This window comes from Amphiura filiformis, chromosome 1 (genome assembly GCF_039555335.1).
Source record: "Amphiura filiformis chromosome 1, Afil_fr2py, whole genome shotgun sequence".
Taxonomy (NCBI): Eukaryota; Metazoa; Echinodermata; class Ophiuroidea; order Amphilepidida; family Amphiuridae; genus Amphiura; species Amphiura filiformis.
In genome coordinates this window covers 17,274,245-17,296,800 of record NC_092628.1, presented here as the reverse complement: position 1 = coordinate 17,296,800, position 22,556 = coordinate 17,274,245, and the positions used below count along the sequence as shown (strand labels likewise).

At 42.0% G+C, this 22,556-nt stretch overlaps 1 protein-coding gene across 1 annotated transcript in view; it reads right to left on the bottom strand.

Annotated features, from left to right (window-relative positions):
• The window catches only part of LOC140162218 (transmembrane protein 62-like), a 38,774-nt gene that overhangs the window by 15,384 nt on the left and 834 nt on the right, over nucleotides 1–22,556 (bottom strand). The window contains exons 2-6 of the mRNA XM_072185503.1: nucleotides 20,038–20,305; nucleotides 4,622–4,733; nucleotides 2,144–2,281; nucleotides 1,440–1,485; nucleotides 584–731 (exon numbers count right to left, since the gene is read on the bottom strand). Coding sequence (XP_072041604.1) covers nucleotides 584–731; nucleotides 1,440–1,485; nucleotides 2,144–2,281; nucleotides 4,622–4,733; nucleotides 20,038–20,274 — 681 coding nt within the window. The 5' untranslated portion in view covers nucleotides 20,275–20,305. The remainder of the gene's footprint in view (nucleotides 1–583; nucleotides 732–1,439; nucleotides 1,486–2,143; nucleotides 2,282–4,621; nucleotides 4,734–20,037; nucleotides 20,306–22,556) is intronic.

Genomic DNA, 22,556 nt, shown 5'->3' with positions numbered 1-22,556 from the left:
TTTTTTTGGCCTTTCATGACATATCTTTCATACACAAATATGCCTAAAAAGGATTTAGTATTGTATTTATTATGGACATAATCAATTTCCATGCCTCACAGAACTGTGTGCATCTATCCTTTTGTTATGCTAAATAGCCTTTCGTATTTTATGTGTTGAAGGTCGCACTCTAAATACATCAGTGAATATCCAAGAAAAAATATTTTCTCAGAGCACTTGTGTAATATTTGTGAAATGTGGTATATCATTGACCCCTTTTCCTAGTCCAATTTTGGTATATGGGTGATTCAGTTCAGTCAAAATTTTCTGTTTAAAAAAAAATAGAAAACAGGCTATTTTTGCCCCAGTACAGTAGCCCAAATGTTTGACAAATTTCCAATAATTTTTGGAAAAGTTCATAAATTTGGCCAAAAATTTAAACTTATAGATATATATCAATGGGTCAAAATTTCTTGAAGAATGGGTCCACTTTCAAATTCTCCGCAGAACACCCTTACCCAAACCAAACTTGAGACCCCCGGGAGAAGGGGATGCAGGAATGCATTGACTGATATGCACAATGTCCCTATTTTCAATGACCTACCTTTCCTATATAACCAAAGAAGTTGAACGGTCTGCCAGGTCCTGGATCTAAGATTGCATTGACTGATATGAATGAATAAGTACCAAATGGAAGTTTATGTTGATACATAAAAGTTGTGTCTCCTTTCTCTCCCATTGCAGAATAACGCCTGGAATGGGATAAGAAAAAGTCTTAAATGGCTAGAAAATGAATGTTTCAGCATCATTATGGTTAATATTCATATTAATATTTACTTCATTTATGATTTTAATTTACTACTTTATATTAGTTTAGTTAATTTGTAATGAGAGCATCTATGGTCCTAAAACTTGCACCATAATTGTTATACACGGAAAAGCGTGCAACATTATTCTATCTATATTATTCATTATAGCGCTTTGAGACTTACTTGTGTATTGCGCTTTATAAGCATGGTTTTATTATTATTATTATTATTATTATTATTACCAGCTTTGCAAATGTCCCAAATGTAAAGCATTGATCATCATCCCAAAGTCTTAGTTAGTAAAAACAAACTGTAAACATTGTCAAAAATTTTATCATGTACCTACTTTTATTATAGCTGTTACAATCAAGGCAAAAAATCCAAGCCATGTTGTCAAGAGGTCTGCAAGACCCTCTAACATTAAAAGATGAGGTGGGGAAGGATGGCATACAGAATGGAGTCTCCCTTTCAAACCAATATACACCATTATTATGTTTTGTTGAATCCAAGTGTGTAAAAATATTGGATCCAAAAAAAATAATGATAAAATTGGATTTTATATCAGACTTGTTTCACTCATTCATACTATTGATATGGCACACATTTGAATTGTTTTGAGCAAGTTTTTTTGTAGCCCTGCTTATAACTTACCTGTAATAGTTGACACTGTGTGTTTTGTGTGTAACTTTAAAAGCATCTGTATAAAAAAAAATTTCATTTATTATTTTATTCAACTTTCAAGTTTTTTCTTTGTATAAATATAATGTGTTATCTAATACCAAACAGACAATTTTGAAGAGTGACCTAAATTGTCTATATATGAGAAAAGTGTTTTCTTTCAAAATAATTTCACTCAAGGGCAAACAAATCCCTATTGATCAATCTCATCCTAAGTACTCATGCCTCAACAACTGCAGTGTGCATGACAAGATACTAATAATATCAACAACAACAATAACAACAACAACAACAACAACAACAACAACAACAACAACAATCAGAAACAACAATAATACAATTTAATTAAGTTTTCATAGTATTTTATATGGACTTGAGCTAACATTTATGAACATTTTGATTTAACAAGAAAAGTCTTTTAAAAAGATGTGTCAGTTTCAGATACCAAAATAACCTTTGTGATCATGCATAACTTCTAACAGTGCTTCATGCACTCTGAGACTACACTGAAATATTTATTCTGATAAAATATCAACATTTGAAAAAGGCAGAATTTTATGCACTGTTAACAATGAACCAGATAACCTTTGACCCTCGATTCTTCAAAAGTTCTTTTGAAACCAATTAATTACACATCTAGATGCCACAATAAATCAGGTCTAGAAAACATTGCTTACCATGGTTTCCTCTGATATCAATCCATACTGTTTTTTCTTGTACATGTCCAAATTTGATGGCATTATGATACGCCTTCCATTCTATCTCATATTGTTTAGAGCCAACATGATCCCAATCTTTGGCGTCTGTTAAATCACCTGTGATTGTGAAAACAATGGAAATGTGCTATGTTAAATGTTCAGCAGAATAGTGTAGCAGTGTTAGACACAATGTTTTTCACAGTTTCATAGTTTGGCCAAAAAAAATTGTTTGGTTGCCCTTCCAAGACAAAAATTTGGAAGGTCCGTATGTCAATCTTTTTTGGGCGGCCCTTCCTCCATGCCCTCCATTTTGAAGAGGCTAGTATTGACAAATGCTTGAACATTTTACGGTTAAAAATTGTGCATTTTTGGACTGAATTTAAATGGAAATGTTTTTAATCACATATGCATTTAAATAACAAATATCAAATGTCCTTGATACTGTCAAATTTTAAGGTTTCTTTTAAAAAAGTGATTTAAAAAAAGCATTTTGAGGTTTGAAAAGGACCCATACAAATATTGAGCGGGGTCTTATGATAATATTTTTATTTATTCTTTACTTTTTTCTCTTTCATTTGACACCATATGGGGAGTCATACCTTTGTGGCATATCAAGATGTCCATTTCAGACCAAAAGGTTAGCCTGTAAGTAGGTTAGTAAGCGAGTAACATAGACACACTATATTATAGGCTGATACCATTTCATGGTCCAGCTAAAAAACCAACCTTCTAACCCTATTTGACTAGTCTGTCTACCCCTACAACATTTCAGTTTTTTCCCCTTTTTGTGGTCCAAAGTCAAATATTTTTTACCACAAACATTTCAGGTAAACATGTAGCACATGTAGGTCAAATAAGAGCAGCTGTATTATCCCACATCAATATTTACAATTACATGAGCATCAAATAGTAAATACAGCTCTTATAATAACAAGTAACATTAAAAATCAATAACATTCATCATCTAATAAAAGATGAACTCCACCACAGTATTGAATTCACTCTCCCAAGTCCGGTAGATCAGGGTTGCCAAAATGTTCACTCCGAACTGAGGGTCAAATCATCAAAAAGTAGCCAAATTTTTCTCTTTACCATTGTTTTTTATGGGATAGGAGGCAATGTCAATAAGTTGCTCATGTTTTTCCTTAACCATTGGTTTCTATGGTACAGTAAAAATGGTCAAAAGTCACAGGGAAAATCTTCAAAACTCGCCCAATTGGGCTACCAAATCGCAGGTTTGGCAACCGTACTAATAGATATTACTAGGGGCCAAATTCAAATGATATTGGCTTTCCCATCACCATCAGGGTTGATATAATTTTACTGACAAAATGGGCTATTCCAGTTGAAATCAATGTACATCCCTTATGATGGAAGATATGACTTTAATCTACCACACAAGGAGTGTGAATTTCAAATGGAGTTACCTATTCGTTAGCGAAGTGATGTAATAATCGGATTAACTGCCACAGTAGTGGAGTAAAACAATTTTTGAATATACCACACTTCACTAGGAGGCCGGTCGACTGCATATATCCGTCAGTACACGCTTTTCAATACGGAATAAATGCTAACCTCATCGTGACATCATCCAAGCAGCAAAGTTCATTTCCCATTGAAAAAGTGTGTATTGACAGATATGCAGTTGACCGTTTTGCTAGTGTGTTCATGTGGTACCTCTGCATTGAACCATATCATGCCCACTCCCACCTGTAAGATTAGTATAGAATATCTTTGAAAAGAACGGTATTGTATTCAATCTATTATTTTGTATGCACAGGTGATGAGTGCAACATGCTTGTAGTGCAGAGGGATATATTCAAAAATTATTTTACCCTAATACTATGGTAGTTAATCCGATTATTACATCACTTCACCAGCACATAAAAATGGGTGACTCCATTTGAAATCTACATTCCCTGTGTGGAAGATTAAAGCTATGTCTTCCAGGGGTGTATGGATTTCAACTGAAATAGCAAAATGTGCCGCAAGTGATTAAGGTTTGCTGGACAATGCTCAAATAGGACTTCTGCATTTCAAGCCAAATTTAAGAAAAGGCTTTATGGAATTAAGCACAGAAATCATCCAATATTTGGATCCGGGGCTTCTTTACTGGAAGTCTGCAGTTTGTACTGAAATTCCTTCCCACAAGTAGTAATAGGCATATTCAGCTGGGTGGGGGTCCATCTCCTTTGTTGTTGCACTTTATTTTGTGGGAAGGTATTTTGGTCAAATTGACTTCTGGAGGACACACCCAGGATCCATGTGGGAGGGGAGGGGGGGTAATCAGGGTGGTTCATCTTAGTGGAAAGGTGGGAAAGGGGGTGTGTGGCAGATTTGGGGTGCATTTCAGGCTTTTTTCAGATAACTCTCTGGGTTTCACTTTGAGAGATGGGAGATTTTTTTTCTTCTAAATTTTCTCTAAAAACGTACAAATTTACTGTAAATTTGACTTACCCGTCACAATGGTAACTTCTGGTTTGATAATGTCTATCTCATTTGTGCAAAATTTTTGGAAATCTGTTGTCCTTGACGGGTCACGGAATCTTGATATGTGAATATCGGATATCTGAAAATTGGGAATACAGGAAGAGAAAAAGAATTGTATATTATCAAGATGCAGATTTTTCAACACTAAATAACAGTAGTAATAATAAATAAAATAGCCACTTCCAGCATACCATGAACCAGATCCTAAATAGTCCCAAACAAAAATGTTTGGTAGACTCATAACCGGTGCTATCTTACCTTTCCTATGTTGATTAAGATAATTCTTTCATCGATCCCGAGATGCGGAAAAAACCAATAGTCATTTTGTCCCACATAAATGAATAAATAACAAAACCCCGATCCCAGTGGACTCACCCATTCGGTGACGTCACACACGATAATCATCCCTTATCCGACTTGGGCAGCCCCTACTCGGCCAAACTTGTAGAGGCGGCGGGGTCGAGATAATCAACATCGGAAAGGTAAGATCGCACGGTTATGAGTCTACCAAACATTTTTGTTTGGGACTAGACTCAGTACACCGGTCGATCTTACCGCTTCCGATGTTGATTAAGATACTTCTTGCATCAACATCTGAAAGATCGATCTAGCAAGTAACCGACGGATGGAGGTACAAGATTGGCCAGCATCTGATAAGGATCGGGAGAGTGGGTAGCATGGTAATCGCGAGGTCAAACTATTTCCCCCCCCTCACGGCCGGAAACAGAAAGACTACGTGAACAGACAAAAACCCTGAACTGAAAGTTCAGTGGTTAAAATAGAAACACTGGTTCTTACCATGTTGGAATTCTGATCGTCCGCAAAACACCTGATACCCAACCACCATATTATCTCCGCAGAATAGCCCTGGAGAACTTATCGCCTGGTCGTTGGTTTACGTTTTTGTAGTAAACCGTGGAAAAGGACGACGGGTTCTTCCAAGACACAGCCTGACAAATCTCTTCTATGGGGACCCCCTATGGTAGGCCCACGAAGATGAGATAGATCTGGTTGAGTGGGCCTTGGGGCGGCGTCTTTGTCGCCCCGAGTCCACCAACACCTGGACCAGCCACCGTGCCAGAGTCTGTTTAGCGGCTGGACCGTGCGGTTCTGCGTGAGTGATAAATAAGCGGTCATGAGCCCTCTTAAGGTTTGTGTTCGCCAAGGTAGTGCTGTAGCGCCTCACGGGCACCACAACCTGTCTTCGGCTATTGTGAACCCTGCCCAATACTGGGGAGGAAGAGGGCGAGTGTCGGAATGTACCGCTCATTTTTGCAAGGAAATCCGGGCGAAGAAACAGCGTCGCTCCGTTGTTAGTAAATCACGGAGGCTGACTTCGAGACTGCGTGCAACTCTGAGCAGCGCCGTCCCGAAGCCAACGCCAGAAGAAAGGCCGCCTTAAGAGTGGCGTATTTAAGGGGTCGCTTTTGACAGGGGCTCAAAAGGGGACCCTTAATATACTCCCAGACTGTGTTGAGGTCCCATGGAGGGACCACCTTCCTTTCCGGCGGGCGCTCGTTGAACATACCGTCGAGAAGAAGACTTAGGGACCCATCTGAATTGATAGTCGACCCGTCTTCAAATCCCGATGAATCGAGAGAATGGCTGACTTATAGTTGGCTATCGTTGCCTGCTGAAGTCCTGACCTGAACTTTTCTGTCAGAAAATCTGCTACTAGAGGCACAGGGGCTCTAGTGGGAGATGTATTTCTCTCATCGCACCATGCGTAGTAGGGAGCCAAACGCTGACTATACGCACGGAGGGTAGACTCTCGTCTACCCCGGCGATGAGAGAAGCAGCTTCTGATGAAAAGCCTCCCTCCGCCGCCCGTTCCCTGATAAGGGCCATGCAGCTAACTGCAGGTGCTCTAGTGGTAGACTTGGTACCTCTCCTCCGGGCATCCGGAGTAGATTTGGTAACTCGGGGAGTACTCGCGGCTGTGCCGCTAGTAGATCCACCATCGGTCGAAACCACAGGTGTTTCGGCCAGAACGGTGCTATCAGAATGACGTTGCAATCCTCCCTCCCGATCTTGGTCACTACCCTTGCGAGCAGTGAGATCGGGGAAAGCGTAAGCAGTCATTCCTCCCAGTCTCACGGACAGAGCGCCCACGGCGAATGCCTGTGGGTCTGCGACCCTCGAGCAGTACACCGGCAGCTGATGATTGCGATGAGATGCGAACAAATCTATCGAGGGGTGGTACATCACCTCGAAGATCGTCTGGGCGACCTGCGGAGCAAGGGACCATTCTGTAGGTCCCGACACCTTTCCTCGTGACAGATCGTCCGCGAGGATGTTGGTGACTCCTGCAATGTGCATCGCTCTCAACGTAATCTGCCTGGCCTTGCACCACCCTATCAGGCGTGGTGCGTGCAGGCACAACCGTGGTGACCTGGTGCCCCCTTGTCTGTTGAGGTAGGCTACCACGGTGGTGTTGTCCGTTTGCACAACGATATGAGATCCCACGATCGCCTTCTCGAAATGCTGGAGAGTTCTCGCCACTGCCCAAAGTTCGAGAAGGTTGATATGGAACTCCGTCTCCGTGGCCGACCATAGGCCCGAGACTGAGTCCCGTGGATGTGGCCCCCAGCCCAGCTTTGACGCGTCGGTCGTCACTACGTGGCCGCACCGCTGGTGCAGGAACCTGACACCTTGAGTCAAATTGGGCTGATGGGTCCACCACCAGAGTTCCTCTCGCGCGATCTCCGACATCGGAACCGCGAGGGATATTGGGTGACGACTGGGCCTGTAAAAGGCTAGAAGGTGTAGTTGTATAGGCCTCATGTGAAAGCGGGAGTACGGGACGAGGTCTACCATACTGGCCATAAGGCCCAAAACCTTCATCCATGCCACAGCGGGTGCTCCCTCTGACTCGGCCAAGAGTCGGGCACACCTCGCCATGTTCGTCACCCTCTCGGGTGAGGGCGCCGCGATCCCCTCCTTGAGGTTGATCTGGGCCCCTAAGAATAGTGGTGTCTGCGTCGGGACCAAATTGGATTTCTTGGCGTTGATCAGAAATCCCAGGTCCGCACCGTCACGGACTACTAACTCCACGAGACACTGTGTCTCCAGTGGGGTGCGTCCGTAAATGAACCAATCGTCCAGGTAGCAACACATGTTGACTCCCCTGCGCTTCAGGATGCGCTGCCACCGCCCTGACCAGGAGTGTAAACACTCTGGGGAGGTGGACAAGCGAATGGCAGGCATCGAAACTGGTAAGTTTGACCCTGTACCTTGAAGCGTAGAAACCTCTGATCTTGAGGTGCGATCGGAACATGCAGATATGCGTCCGAGAGATCTAGCGATGCCGCCCACATACCCTTGATGGGGCAGGCTAGCACCGAAGCGAGAGTCTCCATTCTGAACCTCTTGGGCCTGATGAACTCGTTCAACGGCTTGAGGTTCAGAATGGCCTCAATCGCCGGTCTTCTTTGGAGCCAGAAAAAAGTGCTCCAAAACCCCTTGGTGAAAGGGGGTAGACCGGGACAATCGCTTGCCGTGAGAAGCTGAGTGACCTCTGATAGTAGTGCCCGACGCTGGGGGCCGTCTGGCGGCACTACCGTGGACCTCTGAATCGTGCAGGCGCGACGAGGGTGGCTGGTAAATTCCAGCCTGTAACCCCCACTGACCACTGACAATACCCAGGCGCCGGTGAGATGGCATGCCATCTCTGGGCGTAATGCACAGCGGCCGCCCACAGGGGAATCCCTGTGGGAAGTCAAACCTGCCGGCATGGACTGTCGACCGCCGTGCCCTCAGGACCGATCTGGTTTGCCACCCTTAGAAGAACGGCTCTTCTTAGGGGGCTTGCCATACGATCCAGAACTACTCTTGCGCTTCCCAGATTTTTTGGGAGGTGCTGGAGTAGCCTCAGGCTCGGGTGTAGTCTGTGGTGCGGCGTCCTGCTGAAGCGGAGCTGGCGCAGAAGAACGCTTAGAAGACTTCTTCTTCTTGTGCTTCTTCTTCGCCTTACTGCCCTTCCCTTGGTCAGGGCAGCCTCTGACTTCTTCAGAGTGCTCTCATTGGTGGCCTTCTTTGCCCGGTCCTCCACCGTAGCGCATAAAAGGCCTGTCCAAAGAGTAGCCCCTGTCCCACCGAGTCAGACTTCTTCATTGCTTCAGCAAAGTCGGAGCCGTAAGTTGACTGGAGGGACAGACAGGCATTCTCCGGGCGGCGAGATGACATCCTATGGGCTAGGCCCATAGAACTCTCGTTGAGGTTAGCTGTTAGCACCGCTAACAGATTAACCTCGCGGAAGAGTTCGACGTTGCCCGTGGTCGTTCGCTACCTTCCTACCGAGGTGCTCGGCAAGCGTGGTAGCGACGCTAGAGACTCTGATAAGCGAGCGTGCTCGCTTATCGATGAGCTTTAGCTCCTCCTCCCACTGTGGGGAGAACGACCCGTGCGCCTTGGCCGCCAGCGGCAGGCGCTGGCAACGTCTGGATCCATGTCAGGGACCCTGAGGTAGGTTTCAGTAGTCCTCCTGCGAAACACGCAGTGGAAGCGTGCAAGCACGCGGCGTCGAAGCTCCAGCTAGCCTGACAGCCCTACGAAACCTACCCTTGAGGTCCGCCGGGAATGCAAGTGCGGGCGACCCTTGTGTGGACGCGCTAGCTGGGCATCCTACTGAAAAGATGCCCTGGTCCTCCTGAACGGACTCCTCCTGAGAGAAAGCCAGGCCCAAACCTTGGGCCACACGGCTCATCACCTCAGCGGTGTCCGCAGGTAGACCATTGCTAGCGAGTTCCTCACGGGGAAGCGGGGGAAGGATACCTGAAGCTAGCTGCACAGTCTCATCAGACTGTGAGTCGCTACTGGTGTCATCTTCCGACTCCTTTCCCTCGCCTTCAGACTCTGACTCACTCTCTGATGAGGAAGAGATCTGACGACGGGCATCTGAAGGTGGACAGGGAGGTGTCGCCACCGTGTGGCTAGCCAACTGAACACCAGCAGAAGAGGGAGTACTCCGCTAGACCCGAGATGCTAGCTATAGCACCCGGGATCCATGCGCTCTCGCTGCTGTCGCCCTAGCCATAGCAGTGTGCGGCCTACCCTGAGCTGTATCAGGGTTAGCCACTCGCCGCCGGGTTGGGTAACAACTGGTGGTACTGCTTGCCCAACGCTAGGCGGCACTTGCCACGGTGCTAGACCGTGGAAGAAACCACCCTGCGGCGGATACCACGGGGCATACCCTGTTGGTAGCTGACCCTGAAAGGATCCGCCACCAGGGAAACCCCATGGACCGGCAGTACCAGTACCGCCTCCCCCCCCCCTGTTGCCACAGAGACTGTGGTAACCAGGACGAGTACTGCGGTACCTGCGTGGTTGTAGCGTAGGTGCCCGGTAGGGCTCCGGCTGCGTACCACTGTACCCATGCCTCACAGCGTTCCCGCTAGAGGATCAAGCCGTGTGTATGGGTACCCGCTATACTGGCTGTCCCTTGGCTAAAAGGAGCTTGCCTAGTATCACGGGTAGCTGAGCGTGTATACCCTCGATCAGTCACCTCGCTACCTGAATAGGCAGTATCAATCAATGGAGCCATGCTCCGCTGAATAGATAGTGATCGATCATAAGAGGGTAATTGACCCATTGACTGTAATGGATCACCCACGCTCCGCTGGCTCTCGAGGACATAAGTGGGTTGTTGATCAGCCAGGCTGTTCAAACTACCTACCCTAACCTCTTGAGCCTCGCCCAAGGTCGCTGTGTGTGGCGGACCACTCACGGCAGCTATGGGCGCGTGCATAGTGGCTACCACTGAAGTCAAGCCGTAGCTCGTCTCGGTAGCTGCCACTGTTTGCACTTGGGTCGCTGTCCCGTGAGAGACTGCGAGCCCACCCCCGGTATAGCCGCTAGCCAGTCCCGGAGGACAGCCGGCAGCCATTCCAAGGCCCAGGGAATCACTCGGCGGTCCCACCATGGAACGCTGCCGTGTGACAACCCCAGTTGGTTCTGCTAAGACTACACCTGAAGCGTTAGCCCGGTATCGTCTCTGCTAAACCCATTCACGTTTTCATTCGACCCTTGCGGGGAACGAAAGGCGTGCTGCGTGCCGTGGATCAACCCAGGCAAGCCCGGGGGTCCACTGGCACGCTGCGTGCTGCAGACCGGCCGAGGCAAGTCCGCTGCACGCTGTATGCTCGGATCCATCCCCGGCAAGCCCGGGCTCCCCTTGGCATACTGTCCGTCGCCGGCTACTTCGCGGGTGCTAGACCCGCTCGTTCGCCAGCAATAGACGGGTGTCCACCTGCAAGAAGCTCGCTAGAGATCTCACTGGTAGACTGGTACTCGCCCGTTAGGGCAAGTACCGCCCTGCTGCCTGCTACTAGCTTAGGCGTAAAGTCAGTGCTTTCGCTGGCTGCTAGGCCTTCGGGCTCGCTAGAGTCCCGGAGGGTCCGCCTGCTTGCCGGGACCGGAGCCCCAGAGGTTACCTTAGCGTGGCCCTTGCCGCCTCGCTAGTACCTACCATATCAATCTTACCTGTAGGCTTCTGTTTCTTAGTCTTCGTCTTCTGTCTGTGTCGAAGACCTAAGCAGCGCTACTTTCTAAATCCTCGAAGTGGATGTCCGATAAGCCTATGCAAAAGGAAGCACACTTATTTGATTTAGAGCAATCCCTGTGGGAGTAGCAGAGTGGATGCGGGTCCCACTCTGGTACAAGGGAAGGGCATGATTGACAAGGCCTAGACATTGTAGTAATCGGGAGCGTACAGTACTACCCCGAACACAAGCTCAAGCCCAATAAACAGACCCACACGCACAGTGGCTGACGCTGATGTAGTGGTATGATATAAAAATATATATACAAAGGGATGAAAAACTGAAAACCTTTTGGGGAAGATTTGTCAGGCTGGTCCTTCGAAACCCACCGAACTCTTAGCAGTAACTCGGCGTCATCAGGCGTACTGAAAGATATAACGATAGAGCACACCATAAACATAGCGATAATCACTCACCATACATGTATACACAGTACTGTACAAACATCTATTGTAACTTACTAGTCTGTTATAGTTGTTTTACGTGAGAACAAAAATAAAATGGCGCCCTAAGGCGTGCCATTTTGAAAACGTGTACCGTGATCTGACGGAAACACACATACAAGCTAAGTTTTTGGATCGTTTTTGTCACTTTCCTAGCGAAAAATGTCGTCAAAACTATCTCCCTAGCGACTATACTGGTTGGTTTTTACCTCAGTGTAACAAACAAACTGTATATCTAAATCCTTTGGTTCGTAATGATACTTAGCGTTGGTAAAGAAAAATCCACACGTCTATCTCATCTAGAAACCAAGGAGGATAAGGGATGATTATCGTGTGTGACGTCACCGAATGGGTGAGTCCACTCGGGGGATCGGGGGGGTTTTGTTATTTATTCATTTATGTGGGACAAAATGACTATTGGTTTTTTTCCGCATCTCGGGATCGATGCAAGAAGTATCTTAATCAACATCGGAAACTTTAAGATCGACCGGTGTACTGAGTCTAGGATTTTTTTAAACGCTTTTTTAGACAAAAAATGTCCAAATTTTATCCACTTTTCACAAAATTGCCCCCTCCCCTTGGAAAAAGGTCCACTTTTTCAAAATCAGCACCCCCTCAAATGAAATCCTGCGTACGGGCCTGGTTGTCAACATGCAGACAACAAAGTTCAAAACTTTCTATCAATGAAAAAATGTCAAAATTATATATTTCCATGGCCATTAAGGGGGTACTACACCCCTGCCCAATTTTGTGCCTATTTTGGCATTTTTCTCAAAAATTATAGCGCATTGGTGACAAGTAATATATGTATATTATAGGGGCAAGGACTACAAGTACTGCACTGGAAATTTTATTTCAGCATAGACAACAGTTGTAGAGTTATGTCAGTCAAAAATCAATAACTACCTGCCTTGAGTTGCTGTATTTTCAGTGCAGTAGTTGTAGTCCTTGCCCCTATAATATACATATCTTATTTGTCACCAATGCACTATAATTTTGAGAAATTTGCAAAAATAGGCACAAAATTGGCCAGGGGTGTAGTACCCCCTTAAGAATCAGTACTGTAAATGCATTAAAATGAGTACAAACAAACCCAATATTGGTTGAGTGATTCTTTGGATAGCACTTGATATTTTGTGAAAATGTCAACTTTGACACAAAGCATTAAAGATTGAGATCACCAGAATGATCACATCCTTGCTTCATGCTGTCCACTTGAAAATGAAACTAACATACGACACATATCCAGGGGTGGGGTCAGAGGGCAACTAACATCTGCCAAATTATGCATTATATGTAAATCAGCTTATTTGGGTGACAGCTTCTCAGCACCCAATAATAATGATGTAGGCTACACTGTACTAAAATAATATCACCATACATACATGTACATTATTCAAGATCAACCTGCAATGTAGCACTACAGACACTGTACAAATTAAGTCACATACAAGTAATGCAATTTTTTCAAATACATTTTTGACAAATTCTGACAATCGATCAACATCACCAAAATATATGTATTCAATATCTTTTCATTTTTGTTTGTTTTTGGGTGACCCTGCATAAGTACTTTGTGTACATCCATTTGGGTCCAGGCCAAAGGACTCTTTATTGGTCAACAACAATTTTTCTTTTAATTGCTGCCTTTTTCGCTAGAAATTGTGGACAATTTATGTTAAAAAAAAGAAGATATTTCATTCCAAAACTGTGTTCCTATCCCTTCCAATATAAATGATAAAGGGGCACTTTAAATGAACATCATCTATTCATTTTCCATTGAAAATATGGAAATCACAGTTACAAATATCAAAGCAAATCAAAGGTGACAGCAATTTGTCACTTACAAATCACAATTTAAAGCCATAATATGTGATTTAATTGCTCCACAGCGATGCTCTCTTGAATTTCTACTTTTTGCATGATTGTAATGCCCAATAGTGTACTAAAATACTGCATGAAAGAGACTAAGCCTGACGTGTTTAATAACAGTAAAATTTAAGTTTTTATATTAAATCCGGTTATCTCTGGTTTAACTTTGGGTTCACCGATCAAGTGATGGCCAACACATCTCGTGCATGTGAGCTCATGTGTAAAATCATTGAATCAGTGATGTATAAATAATATAAACTAAACGGATTAATATCAAAATATTTTCTTTTGAGAATTTTCTTGTGACACCCCGCCAGAAGCATCACAAGTTATTATTCGAGTCCTATACTTTGTCCACTCTCTTTTAACACTTAAAATAGGGAACAGACATGTCAACTAATAGCACTCTTAATGTGGGTCTACAAAAACCCTAACATTTCCCACACGAAGGAGTAACATTTAATGGACACTTTTCCTGTATAACATAATGGTCATTAACGGAAAGGGCTATACTCTCAAACATTTCAAGTTGAACCCTGAAATGCAAACCTTCTGTGATTATAGCAATTCCTTTAGTATGGTGTCAAGGGAAAGGGCTTACGCTTATACTGGTTCAAAATGTCTATAGCTGCATAATAACAACACACTCATGTAAAAAGTCTGCTGTTTTACAATGTACACAGGCTACAACATTTATATTTTTTATTCAAATTAAGGTTATATAAAATCAATCAAATAATATATCTGTCTACTGGTACTATTTGTAAGGACATCTTTTAAGGACATCTATAGGGCATAATCTGCCTTCAAGGCTCATGACAAACATAAAACAAGGCTGCTCATTTTCTCATACCAAATACAGTATACCAGATAATGGAGGCAGTCAACTTGCACAGTTCAACTTCAAATTTGTCTGGAAAAAGACAAAAAAAAAATCCATTTTAAAAAGTGGGGGACACAATGACCATTATTAATTAGAGTCAAGCGGTAGCATGACCAGCAAGTTTTAAAAAAAACGCCTGATAAAGAAGAATAAACAGATGCACCCATGGACTATATTTACGAAACAAAACGCTATTGTTCTGTGATATTTTTAGCTGGGTACAAAATATATCTAAAACCATGCTAAATCTTATTTACTGTCCAAAGTGTAATATTTTAATAACTCATTAATTCAAAAAGTTACACCAATCTTACAGTCAATCCGATTGTTTGATAATAAACAAACATTCTTGTATTATTTCACGCTTGTATTTCATAGCCAAAATTAGTGTAAAATCATAGCTAATCATACTGATATCCAGAATCTTTCGTCACTGCTACAGCCATACATGGCTGTCACTGTCGCACTACTTTTTGAGATTCACTTTCAAAATATACCCTAGCATTTTCCTGGATACCCTACATACAAATTCTGGATCCCATTCGCCAAAAAAATCAAGTTTTTCACAATTCTTTTATTCTTTCCGGACCACAGCATACATTCATATTAATAAATACTCCACTTTCACACGTCGTTACGTCGGGACGTCCCCGTGGCGAAGTGGTTAAGGCCATGGACTTCTAATCCACTTATGAAGTTTTGCCCAAGTTGAAACTTCCCACCACCTTTTTTATTTAATGTTTTATTAACCAATTTATTGTCATAAATCAAGAATAACACCATTTCGAACATCCATTGCTATTGTGATATTATATTTTTTTTCATCAAACAAACATGTTTGATGTTTTATTCACATTTAGGCCTAGGCCTAGGGCCTACTTTCACCATCCAGATGCTTTCACCATGCCTGACTATCATGATATCTTCGTCATTTAAAACACATTTATCAGTGGCTCTGTTCACAGCTGCAGCTCAGACTGAAATTATATTTGGAATAAATATTATAAATTGTCACAAATTAAAATCACAAACAGCGAAAGATCGCCAACAACTGCCGCTGAATATTGTTATCCAACTAGATTTCCCCACAGGGCTATAAAGAACCACAAACCGCGAAATTTGGATATATACTAGATTGCCCTGCAGGGCTATAAAGAATCACACACCACGAAATATGGATATCCAACAAGCTTAAACTATAAATTAGCTCCCGATAGAGGGCAGGGCTTGATATGGGAAATTAAAATCACAAACCGCGAAAGATCGCCGACAACCGCCGCTTAATAGGGATATCCAACTAGATTGCCCGCAGGGCTATAAAGAACCACAAACCGCGGAATTTCGATATGCAACTATTGCCCCACAGGGCTTCAAAGAACCACAAGCCACGAAATATGGATATCCAACAAATTAAGACCACAAACCGCGAAAGATCAACAACAACTGCAGCTCAATATTGATATCCAACTAGATTGCCCCGCAGGGCTATAAAGAACCACAAACAGCGAAATTTGGATATGCAACTAGATTGCCCCACATGGCTACAAAGAACCAGAAACCACGAAATATGGATATCCAACAAGCTTAAACTATAAATTAGCTCCCGATAGAGGGCAGGGCATGATGAAAACCACAAACCACGAAAGATCGCCGACAACCGCCGCTTAATAGGAATATCGAACTAGGTTGCCCCACAGGGCTACAAAGAACCACAAACATTAAAACACGATTATATTGTCTACTCGGGGCATTTAGGCGCTTCCGTAGTATAGGCTTAAATATAATGCGCATTTACCAGTTCCGACTTGAAGTAGGCCTAAATCGGACTTACTCTCTGTGTCTCTCTGGCATTATCAACATTGGGTGTGTGTTGTTCATATTTACATTTTCTTTACATATTTACGTTGCCTTGAATAATTAAAATATATTAAAATGTATATTGATCATTGTGTACGCCTCTTAACATTACAGTCACGTGTGACAAGCAAGTTTTAAGAATAAACGACTGATAAAGTTTTGTTTAATTATTTATTGTCATGAATCCAGAATTGCAACTTCAAACATCTATTTTTCGTTTTATTTGTTTTATGGAGCACATCCTAACCTGATGACTTTCTAAGCTTGGAGCTGCTTGGCTACATTCATAAAAAGAAAAGAAATCTACCAAAAAAACGTTGACAACGTAAAAGAAATCAGCAAGTGTAAAAAACCCCACCTCGGCTCACTTTTTGAAACTTGGTCCCATTTTAAACACCAACAGCAAATCAGTGTTTTTATCAACAGAACACAGCGTTTCCAACAAGATTACAAGCCTACGTGTTATTTGTTTAATTCAATCATTAATCATGATTATTATAAAACAAAACACAATAGGATATTGGCTTACCGTGCAAGAACAAGATAATAACCTTTCAGGTCGTTCCAGAAAGCTTACAAATTAATATCGCATCTGCACATTAAAGATACATAACACTTCTGGAAATGTTTTAAATTTATATAAATATGATAAAGTTTAAATCAGTACCTTTTACAAATGGGACCAAGTTTCAAAAAGTGAGCCGAGGTGGGTTTTTTAAACTTGCTGATTTCTTTACGTTGTCAACGTTTTTTGGTAGATAGTCAATGACGCTTTGGCGAAACAGTGCATCCCCAGGTATTCATGCTTGTCGGTGAACTTTAAAAACACCTCTTTTGCATCTCATTTCGTGAAGTTTTTAGGGGAAAAACACCCCTTTTTTTGCCCTTCGACAATACCCCTATTTTCCTTAAAACACAAACAATATTTCTAATATACCCTTTTCTGGCAGAAACGCATAGGCTGCTCGATGAAAATAGCCTTTCTGTCAATTTCGCGAACACGTGGTTTGAAAAAAAAACACCCCTTTTTTTGTGTGTTTTGCGAATCGTGTTTCTTCATCTGAAAACGCCCCTTATTTCGCGAAATTTTCGACGAGCATGAATACCCGCGGATGAACGGAGTGCGGGGGCCGGGGAAAAGCCAAAACCTTGTAAGATGACAACCTAATTAAAGCCATTTGTGGACAAGTCTTCACTATTAAATTTGTATGAATTACTAGTATTGCTTTTAAAAACAAAAACCTGGATGTCCAAAGCAGAAGCATACAATGTAGGGCAACTTCTTTATGCATACGCAGGGGGTGTTTGAGGGGGATGTTCCCTGAGAAGTTAGAAAAGTTTGCAAAATGAAGGCCCAATTGAAGCCTTTTAGTGGATGATTTTGACACTATTATTGTGTAAAATTTTAGATAGAAAAAGTACGCAAATGAAGGTATAATTGAGGTCATTTGGTGCATCATTTTTACACTACTACATGTAATGTATGATCATTGCTTAAAAATAGGGCCCAAACTCAATTTGCAAATTTTTTGCAAGAAAGCATACATGGATTGATGTTGAAGTCAGCAACATACTGATAAAATATGACAGGTTGGACCCTGCATATCGCCTGGCAATTTTCACAGGCTATTAGGCTGAGGACCCGCCTTGAAGCAATTCCTAAAATAATCCCAGGCCTATATATTAAATACTTATGATTGACCCGACTGTGTGGGTTTTTTTTGGCATGGGAGTAATGGGCCTACTCAATTATGTGCAATTTTACTTTATCTCTTCTCTTTTTCTCCCTTTTTTTCTTCTCTTTTTCTCCTGTTCTCTTAGCCTAGATCCTTTCCCTTTTTAGGGACTAAAATGTGGAGGGGGAGGGGCATTTGATATTGGGTCTGCCTGGTAAAATAACCACATTTTTTAGCAAGATGAGGTGACCATTTCTCAGACTCCAGATTTGTTTACTTTTTAGATGGCAACCTTGTACCCTTGATACTGATAAAGGAACTCATCTGTAGTAATCCTGAATCTCTGCTCATGGTGCAGCTGTCCCGAATTCCACTTAGGCTAGATAAATGTGTGCAAATCATAGGTTACTTTGCTCGCCATAGTATAGATCTAATGTACCATGCATCAAATGCAATGAGCCAAGGAAAACCTCCCCAGCCTATCAAGGAGGAGGTGATGGTGAACACGAACGTGACACCGGTCATTAGACATCAGTGAGCAAATTTGATTACATTTCACATGCAGAAAATGAATCGGAATCCCATAAAAATATCACCTCAATCTTGTCCCTCTGTCGGTAAGATGCACTTGGTCATCAAGGAAATGGTCCGATCTTATGCTGATTTAATTACTTTGCGCTTAATTTACTACTGTACCGTATCTATTTACCCTGGAACTGCTGGATACTTGAATTTTAGTAGACCTAACCCTGTTTCATACCTGCCAACTTTTGAAAACTAGAAATAGGGACACTTGGGAAGCGGAGCGAGCGAGTGTAGCGCTCGTGACTAAGGCCGGGGGTCCAGGGGCCCGCTTAAGGTGGTGGTAGAGGGGGTGAAGGCCCAGAATCCAGAGGGTTTATACACATTTTACACTACAGGAGACACCATTTCTGAGGGGAAATTACATTTAAATGGATTAAAAAATAAGGTTATTTTGAGAAAACAAGCCTAGATAACAGCCTTGAAGAATATCTATTATACATGTAATCTTCTTCAAGGCTGTTATCTTGACTTGTTTTCTCAAAATTATACCGTAAAATATGCAAATTGGGTACCTAAGCCCAGGCAATGTTAGCAGATTTAGCACCCCAAAAGACCACTTTTGACATAAAAACCTGTTTTAGACTTTTTTGAAAAAATGCTTCCTTCATCCTAAAAAATTGGTTTCAAATGTTCAGTTTCCTTATAGAAACAACAGTTACAATCAAATTGTACAACTTTATCCAACTTTGTAAAAATAAATTGGCAATTTTTTTTACTAGCAGTATTTCTCTGGTTTCCAACCTTCAAGTAATTTAGGGCCTATAACTTGATTTTTGGCCAAAAATACATTTAAAAAAAAAGAAAATCGGGACATCCCGATTTTATGATGTTTTCGGGGGTCTAAAATCGGGATGTCCCGCCAAAATCGGGACACTTGGCAGGTATGCTGTTTGCAAACCACGACACCAATCGAATAGCGAGTGAATCAAGCAGTGAGCGCAGGTTTTGGTGGAATATCTTACTTCGATCATCATTCGGAAAGAATCCAAAAATCAATTCCCCCAATGATTCTAGTAAACAGATTTGTGTGAATCAAGATTGATTCCTGCACTGCGAAATTCTGACCCTGTTCATTCATAACAAATCATTAATTATTCATAACAAATTCATAATCATACTCACATGTATGAACCACCATAAGTTGTCCTTGTATCTCACCTTCAATAACAAGTAATTTAGGGCCTATGACTTGATTTTTTGGCCAAAAATATTTTTTGAAAATTAAAATGATGTTTTCGGGGGTCTAAAATCGGGATGACCCGCCAAAATCGGGACAATTGGCAGATATGCTGTTTGCAAACCACGACACCAATCAAATAGCGAGTGAATCAAGCAGCGAGCGCAGGTTTTGGTGGAATATCTTACTTCAATCATCATTTGGAAAGAACCCAAGAATCAATTCCCCCAATGATTCTAGTAAACAGCTTTGTGTGAATCAAGAGTGATTCCTGCACTGCGAAATTCTGACCCTGTTCATTCATAACAAATCATTAATAATTATTCACAACAAATTCATAATCATACTCACATGTATAAACCACCATAAGTTGTCCATTGTATCTCCTGGATAAGGCGGCTTATGTCCTCTCTGATGGGGTGGGCCATTGTATTCTACTGGTACTGTGAAATGTTCTACGGCTATAGCCCATAACCAGGCTAGTAAGGCGATATTTAGTAGGAGTATCGTGGTGCAGATTCCTAGTACTTTCACCATTGTTTTTCGGCTATACCTTGCCTTGCCTGATCCTGACAGTATTCCAAACATACAAAATGACCAATGTTGTCTGATGATGCACCTGCAATGGTAAACACAGGTAATCAGCCTGATGATGCATCTTCGATGACAAGTGATACAAAATAGTACCTTCAGATGAACAGATTTTAAATTAATTTTATTATAACAAAATTTATGACTGAGTGCCTCATTTACTTGTGTTGGGTCACAATTATGTTAAATTTATTTAATGTTAAATTACATGTTATTTGTAGTTGCAAAATCAGTTAAAGGGGGACTCCGGCAATCATAACATTATGCCTAAGTTATATGTTAGAAAAATAATTATCAAGCACGAATCACATCAATTGTTTTATTTAAAACAAACTCATATTGACCATAAAAACAAATAAAAACAGTCGGCTCTCAACACGCGATATTCAAAATTCCCGCGCCGAAATTGTCTAAGTGCAATGACGTAATGGTTATTTGTGTTCAATTGTCGTCAGCCTTCATTGTATTACTGGGGCGTCATTGCACTCGGCGCCCGGGAATTTTGAATATCGCGTGTTGAGAAACGGATGTTTTTATTCGTTTTTATGGTCACTATGAGTTTGTTTATGTGATTCGTGCTTGATAATTATTTTTCTAACATTTAAGGAATAACGTTGTGATTGCCGGAGACTTCCTTTAAGGAGCTTCAAGATTTCTACCCTACACACACTTGAGATGGGTAAATTATACCATAGATCATGGATTACACCTACATGTATCAAGGTGTCACATGCAGATCTATCACAAGAATGCAATACCAGTCAATGGGAAGCACATGCTGATATGTCAGATATCAACTAGAGTCAACAGACGCTGAATACAAGCATAATTTGACCCTATAACTTGACCCCTGGGTTACGGATGGGGTCAACTGCTCTTACATTGTGCTTAGGATGTCATAAGAAATATTCCTGGTGAATTTCAGCTTAATCGAACTTAAACATGGATTTTGATTTTTTTTAAATTTTTGATTGACCTTTTGACCCCCTTAATGACCTTTGACCTCAATGAAAAAAAAAACCTATGTACACAGACAAAATGCATTGTTCTAATTTTAATTTAAAAATTCTACTATGTTCAGTTGTCGAGATAAAAATTCTTGAAGTTATTTAGTTAAAAACAGAAAGTGACCCCTTAATGACCTTTGACCCCCAAAATAAAAATACTATGCATACATCAGGTAACACTAATTCATGTATGATGGTTATATTACTCTGGTCTGTTTACATTTTGAGATAAAAATTGTTTGAACTTTTTGGTTTTTGACTGGAAGTAACCCCTTAATGACCTTTGACCCCAAAACTGTAGGCATCCTAAAGACCCTGGCTAGTAGCAATGCATGTGTGCTAATGGCGACTCTCTGCTATATAATTTGTAAAGACAGTGATTTTTTGAATATTTTTAGCTTTCAGACCGGGAATGGCCCCCTTAATGACCTTTGACCTCAATTCTTTTTAGGAAGTTTTAAGCACTGCCACATGTTGATTCATATGCATGAGTCACATGATCATTGCATGCAATTTGTGGAAGGAGTAGCATTTTTTGTGAAATCACATTTTTGACCATTATAGCTAGGTCAAAGGTCACAGCAAGGTCAAATGGCAGGTTTGGCCTAGTCCAGTGGTCATTTGGTTCAAGTATGGTTGAAATCTGTCGAAGCATAAGAGAGCTAGGGCGAAACGTGGCAAGTCACGCAAAAATGTCACGAGTTGCCAGAAGAAAGAAGAAGAAAGAATTGAGAAGAGACAGAACAAGCCGACATTCGTCGTCGGCTTGTAATCAACATCTTTGTGAGAGCATAGTATGGTGAGAGTGACCTTCAGGCAGGCCCATAACCAGGATTTATTTGAGGGGGGGGTGGGTATTTTGAAAAAGTGGACTTGTGGAGGCCGGATGGTGGATTTTGAAAAAGTGGGCCTTTTTGTAAGAAAAGTGGACCTTTTTAAAAAATGTTGACCTTTTTGACCTATTTTTTTCACTCACTACTATACTACATTCGCAAATAGTACCTTTTGGGTCAAAAAGGGGACTTTTTTGGCCTTTAGCAATGGAGGGGGGGGGGGCATCCACCCCTCGCCCCTCCCTAGTTATGGGCCTGTCTTCAGGTATTGATGGAGAAGTTATCTATTTTGTTTAATTGCTCTTCAGCAACATTTAAAACCTTTTCATGACCTTTATCTAACCCGACATTTTATGAAAACATTTTGACCCCGATTTTGACAAAACAAATTGTGTTTGTTGGGAATATAATTATTTTAATACTGACATGAAAAAGTGAA